This window comes from Alligator sinensis, unplaced genomic scaffold (assembly GCF_000455745.1).
Source record: "Alligator sinensis unplaced genomic scaffold, ASM45574v1 scaffold398_1, whole genome shotgun sequence".
NCBI lineage: Eukaryota > Metazoa > Chordata > Crocodylia > Alligatoridae > Alligator > Alligator sinensis.
In genome coordinates this window covers 819,245-825,983 of record NW_005842708.1, presented here as the reverse complement: position 1 = coordinate 825,983, position 6,739 = coordinate 819,245, and the positions used below count along the sequence as shown (strand labels likewise).

The following is a 6,739-nucleotide window of genomic DNA, read 5'->3' as shown; positions in this document are numbered from 1 at the left end:
CCCGCGTCCCCTGTGGCTGCGGGTGGAGAGTGGGGGCCCGTCCCGGCCTGCTCTCGGGTTGGCCAGAAGGCCGTGGGGTCCCACCAGCTCGGGGCACGTGCGTAGAGGGGCAGCTGCGGGGGTGGCAGGTGTGAGGCCTGGCAGGAAGTGCCCTTGTTGATATTGGGGTTCAGATCTCATCTCCTTTGCTATTGTAGGTGGCGGGCGGGAGGGGGAGCACTCTTGGCTTTGCACTTGGTGGTGGTGGTCGAGCTGTGCCCAGGTTCTGATGAACACTTTTGCAGAGAGTAGCCAATTGGGTGGTGAGAGGCAGCACAGTAGTTGTGCAGCCTGGTTCCTCAGGCCCTGCTTGCTGGTGGTGTCTGTGAGGCCCTTTGTGCACATGCAGCCAGGCCCTGTCTGGCTTCAGACAAATTACCAAGGACTAGAAGCTGGTTCCCCGTCCACAAAATGCAGGGCTCCATCTCCTATGAAGTGATCCAAGAGCTTTGACCCCTAGCTTTAGAAACTTAGTTTCACTTGCTGAGTGCTTCTGATTTGAGGGTGACATTCTGCATGTGTCATCTGCTGCTCTGTGCCATCATTTGAAAGTCTTTTTTTATTCCAGTGTGTTTGAGGGGGAGCTTTCAGAGACCATCCCTGTTGTCCATGCTTCCATTGCTGGATGTCGAATTATTGGCAGAATGTGTGTGGGTAAGTCTTTCAGTTTCATAGAGGTGGGTTGCTTTGGTTCTGGGGCATGACTTGGGGCTCTCATTTCGTAACAGAAGGAAGAATCCAAGTTCTACAACTGGCCCTGCCTTGGAACAGCCAGTTTTTCTGGCTATAGAAGGTATAGAAGGTGAGGTATAGCCATGACCACCAGGGAACTGGAGCAAATTTTAAAATAGACTGAATAAAATGGTTCTTTTAAGAACACATCGCTAACATTCATGTTGAATCAGTGCTTTGGAGAAACAAAGCTTTTCTAACAGGCTTAGCTGTCTCACCATTATAAACACAGCCAAACAAATGAGCTAGAAGACCTCCAGTAGTAAATCCAGGATAGGCTCAACCCTGGGTACAGACAGACAAATTACACCGGGGGAAAAAAGAAGGTACCTATGCATCAGCTGCTCTCTGGTAACTGTTTGTGCTCTTGTTTACTCCATGGTAAGTAAAAAGTAAACAGTGGTAATTTAGCCCATTTTCATTCAGGATTAAGTTACTACAACTTAGTATTTATTTATGATGGGGTAAGTGCAAGCACGTAACCAGGTTTCTTTACTTCAAAGGTTTTGTTGTAGGTGATCTGTAAATGACTCCACTCTTCAGAGGGTAAATCATGTTCATCCATGGTATTGTGCACATGGTTTCCAAGTAGCAATTTCTGTTCTTCATTTCGTAGGTTCAGAGAAAAATAGGTCTGGAAGGAAACCTTTGGAAGTCATATAGTCCAGCCCCCTTTTCAAGGCAGGATCATACTTATCTAACTGCCCTAGACAAGTGTTTATCTAATCTATTCATAAAAAGGTACTGCACAACTATCAGGTGCAGTGCCTGAAACACCAACCCACCCAAAAAACCAACTCTATAACTTGCCACAAGTAAAGCGGAGGGTAAGGGCACTGTCAGTATCCTGGAACTGCAAAGGTAAGCATGTTTGTTGAAGACACTATTTAAGGTAAGTAGGTGCTAGCCAGAGGTTTTATTTAACCTCCTAACCAAATGTTAATGAAAAAAACTCTTTGGTAAAAATCCAAACCACCTTTACCCTTTCAATGGTTGAAAAAGTTCTTAGTTCCAGGAATTATCAATCAAAAACTAAAGAGGCTTTTTCCTCCGTAGGGGCAGCCTTTTCCTCTTTAGCTAACAAACAAGCAGAAACAAAGCTCAGGTCATCAAAATAGCATCAAATCTTTTTTTCTGTAGGCTACCCTTAGTGTTGACAGTTGTCAGTAACTAAATTAAGGGTTTAGAATGTCTCCATATTAGCAGAGGCTAATTATGAATATAGAAATCTTCTTAGAATCATAGAAAAATGGGGCCATTGGGAGATTTTAGTTCACCTGCTTGCTCAGGGCAGGGTCATACCTGTCTAAACCATTACAGGTGGATGTCTTTCTAACCTACTCAAGACTTCTAATTGTTATGATTCAACAATCTGAACAGATAATCTATTCTAGGGTTGCCCTACCCTAATAGTTGGAGAGTTCTTTCTAGTACTGAATGTCCTTTTCCCTTGTTGCAATTTAAGACTTGCTCCTTGTCCCTGTCCACTCTGGACACGGTGAATAATCTATCACCCTTTTCTTTATGCATCCCCCCCCCCCCCCCCCCCCCCCCCAATCTTTTCTTCTCCAGACTGAATAGTTGGGTCCATTTGAGTTGACAGGTGGGGGGCCAGACCACATGGCGTCTGGCAGGCTAGAGTTGACTGCATCTGCCAGAGCTGCTCTGTTGACCCACTACAACAGATATGTTCCCAGCAGGGTTTGTGAACTGGAAATTTGGTAACAGGGCAAGTGATGGTGACATCAGTCCCTTGACTTCTGGTTTAGCTGAGATGGGTTGTCTGGAGTGTGGGAAGCCCTGCAGGCCAGATCCAGCCTGCGGCTCATATGTTTGACACTTTTTCTAAGTCATGTTTTCTAGACCTCTTAATTTTGTTGCTCTTCTCTGGCCTCTTTCCAACATGTTCACATCTTTCTCCAAGTGTAGTGTTGAAACTCCAGGTACTTAAGTTGAGTCCTCACCAGTGCTGAGTAAAGTGGAAAAATTGCTTTCCATGGCATGAATTCCATACTCCTGTTAATGCATCCCAGTGCCATTTTCCTCCTATTCTGACTAACTCTGCTCAAACTAGTTTTCTCTTTGTTTTTAAAGGGAACATTGTGTCTCAAGCTGAGTTCTGTGCCTGGCAGTGATGAGAGGGTAAAACTAATTTACCTGGCATCCTGGTTGTGCAAAGGTTTGGGAGAGGGTTGAAGCCACTGAGTGGGCTTAGTTTCAGAGGACCCCCTGAAGCAGAAGCTTGGGTTTTTTTCTTTTTCAGGGAACCGGCATGGATTGTTGGTCCCCAGCAATACTACAGACCAAGAGCTTCAGCATATCCGCAACAGTCTTCCAGACTCCGTACGAATCCAACGGGTAGAGGAGCGCCTCTCGGCTCTGGGCAATGTCACCACATGCAATGACTATGTAGCACTTATTCATCCAGATCTTGACAGGGTAAATGGTTTTTATTCTCTTATGAGTTCATACTGGAAGTATTTTAAAGTGAAATCCATTATAGAGGTAGACCACGCAGTTCTGGGAGTTTGCTGTGAACTTTTCTAGTTTAGGACAAGTAACACAAACACTGAAAGTTGTACTCGAATGGTTGAGTGGGAGCCTTATTTACCTGACCCCTTCATTCTCCTCAGCTGAGGAATTACAGAGTTGGCTTCTATTTGAAGCTTAAAGACTCAAAGTTCAGTCAAAATTGACTTCTCTTTATTCTCCCTTTCACCAATTTTTATTTGTAAGGCAGATAAAATTACAAAGTCCTTGCCTCTGAAGATTAGTCTCACATTCAGCCTACTGTGTCTGAAGGGGTGCTCCCTTTAGTCATGTACATGTTAGGATGGCTAGCCTACCTGTGGTTTATTTTTTCATCCCAACAAAGTGGACATTGTAGACTAATTGGATTTTTGAGAGATTTGAGTAAAGAGAAGAGGGAGTGACCTGGCATCCAAGAATAGGGGCAGCATGAGAAGAATGAAGAAAAATGGAAGTTAAGGAAGTGAACAATGGGCTGCAAAGGCCCTTTTTGCTATGATTGCTTAATCACGCTAAACTTAGATTGCAGATTTAGGTTGCAACAAAGTACAGGAAACTTGTGTTTGATTTAGTGGCGAATAGACAATCAGATGGAAAGATGGGACGGAGGTGGTAAAACTGGTAGGAAAGGTAACTTGGAGGCAGGGCTCTGATTAGTCTGAAAGGAACAATATCGGTGCCTAGGAGGCTAAATGGAACTGAAAAAGGAGTTCTAGCTGCTGGGATTGAGGAAGAGCTAGAATCTAAATTCTAAGTTTCTAGCTAGCATCATGTACCCATCATTGTAATGAATGGCTCCTAGCTAGTTGACTTCCACCGTGCCAAGGAGCCCAGCACTTTCAGGTTTATCCTTTGAAGAACTTCTGTGTTCACTGAACAGAGTTTTGCTGCTGGACACTGATGCATTTCTAGGGTGGTCAACCCTTCTAGGGCAGTGCTTCTCGATCTCTTTAGCTTCAAGGCATTCGTCCATAACTTACCTCAGTTTATTGGCATCACAGCTGAAAACCAGTAAGCAAGTATCTAATTCAGTGCATCTCAGCCTTTTTAGACTTGGGATATCCCTCCACAGCTCTCTTGAATTTGGTGGCATCCTGGTTGAGAGCCACTGTTCATAGAATCATAGAGGAGTGGGGCTGGAAGGGACTTTGACAGGTCATCTAGTTCAACCTATCATCCCTATCCAAACCATCCATTGTCTGTACAAATCCATTGTCTAACCTGTTGGCAAAACTACGGTCAGCCTGACACAACCACAAGACATAACACCCTGAACTGCCACAAATGAAGCAGGAGAACCATGGTGGCCAATATCTTCCTGGTGGAAAGGTTATTTAAAATACACTCAAGAGATCCCAGGAAGGAGGCCACATTCCCCATCCCTTTGCTACAGAGGAAGGCAAAATCCCTCACAGTCCTTACCAGTCTAACCATGAGGTAAAAATCCTTCCTGACCCCAAAGATGATGATGGGGTTGACCCTGAGCAGAGTGACAAGACCCATTAATGGTTCTCAACTGGTGTGCTGCCATGGACAGGTAAAAAAAAAACCCCAAACACCACATGCCTCATTCACAGCTCGACCAGGAAGGGCTGCGGTATGTGCACACACTCCTACCTCCATTAGGGTTATAAAATAACTGTAAAGCAGGCAGGAAAGCCCACTCTTGCAATAGCCCTTCCAGTCCAGCACTGCATAGCATCTCCTGGGAGTACATGTGCAGGGCAGGTGGAACTGTCTCTTGTACCTCTGCTTCTAGGAAGAGCATGGGGAGGGCTGGACTAGGAAGGGCTGAGACGAGAGTGGGTTTTCTTATTTTAGGCTTATCAGATTAATGAGGTAGGATTTGCCTAGTCATGGGAGTTGGTGGCCATGTCCCAGCACCCTGGAAAGGGTCTCTTACTACCCTGGTTGAAAACCATTGTCCTTGGGCGATTTGCTTCTTCCCGTCTTGCTTATTTCTGCCTGTAATGGCTTTGCACACTTGTCATCATTTAATTTAGGGGAATTCTGCCTCTGTGATGAGGGAATAGGAGGATGAAGCAGAAGAGGAGAGAAGCTCAAGTCATGTTTTTTTTCTCTCAGAAGAAATATGCATGGTCCTTTGCAAAGAGAAAAATTGGACATATGAGGAAGAGTGGGTTGTGTTAGTCAGAGGGAGCATGAAGGTGACTGGGACTGCAGGTATAGAATTTAAATTGGAGAAGGGTCCCCATAGGAGCCAGCTAGGTGCAGCCCCATACACAGTGTCATATGGGGGGTGGAGTGGAAGGGGAGCCACTCCTGCTACAGCTGCTGTGCAGTGAACCTGTTCCCCAGCTATAGCACTCTGAGCCTATGCTGCTGTAGTAGGAGCTGCAAGAGTGTAGAGGGCTACAACAAGTAAGACTTCTCTCCGCTCCACCATCCCATCCTCCCCCATCTCTGCCCTGGTGCTGAAAGAGCTTGCTATGCCTCTGCCTTGAAGTAGCAGGAAGAAGAGAAGAGAAAACCATTATGATCTAGTTCAGTGGAAAGTGTAAAAAGAAGTCTCCAAGACAGAGCAGCAGCAGATGTTGTGCTAGAGGTCAAGCTCTGTGAAAGCCAGGAGCTGGAGGAAGTATAATACAAGCTCATGGACAGCTCAAATGTTTACAAGCAGAGTGGATGTTTGGAGCTAGAAAGAGAATGGGAAAGAAGGAAAGTGGGATGGAAGGTTGTGGCTGGGAGATAAAGGAGCAAGTACCATCAGAGAGGAAGGAAAGGGAGAGGACAGGGGAAAAGGAGCAGGTAGAGTTGATGGGAACTGTGCAGAGATGAGAGTAAGGAATGGGTGCTCTACCTAAGAAGGGTTTGGTGAGACCCATGGGTGGACAGCAGATGAATAGTTACCAAAATCTGAAAAATACTTTGAAATAATATTCATTTGGCTATGCAGTTGGAATACATTGCTTGATGCCTGTAGGGAGAGAGTGAGATTAGCCAGGATTTGACAGTAGAAGCATCTGAGTTGAAGCTCCAGGATACAAGCACTTCCCCTTTAAGACATCTGAGGAGAGCAGCCCAGGAAGCTGTTCACTAGTGAGATCAACCGATAAAGGTATTTTCATTTAATCTTTATTTCCGTTCTTCCTTAGGAGGGTTTGCCCCACAAATATATTGAATGTCATTAATTATTCAACAGTGCAGTAAGTATAAGAGCCACTTTTGTGCTGTACAGACACACTGAGTATGTGGTATGCTGTTCCAGAGGGCATACAGCATATGAAGAATCTATTTTAAATATTTGAAAAATGCTTTGAGATCCTGGGTAAAATGAAGTGTACAAGTTAAATTTGCCAGTGAAGTTTCCCAAAGATTATTGTCAGTTCTTGGATTTGATGCCTATGCTTGGAAAAAGAGATGGTAGGCATATGCTCATATTTCTGTTAAGCAGATCTATATTCTATGCAGGGGCTAA

General features: G+C 44.9%; 1 protein-coding gene across 1 annotated transcript in view; it reads left to right on the top strand.

Moving 5' to 3' along the window:
- The first annotated feature begins 220 nt into the window (after positions 1-220).
- EIF6 (eukaryotic translation initiation factor 6) overlaps positions 221-6,739 on the top strand; it is a 20,286-nt gene continuing 13,767 nt past the window's right edge. Inside the window, exons 1-2 of the mRNA XM_025216077.1 lie at positions 221-693; positions 3,035-3,210. Of these exons, the coding sequence (XP_025071862.1) occupies positions 684-693; positions 3,035-3,210 (186 nt within the window). The 5' untranslated portion in view covers positions 221-683. The remainder of the gene's footprint in view (positions 694-3,034; positions 3,211-6,739) is intronic.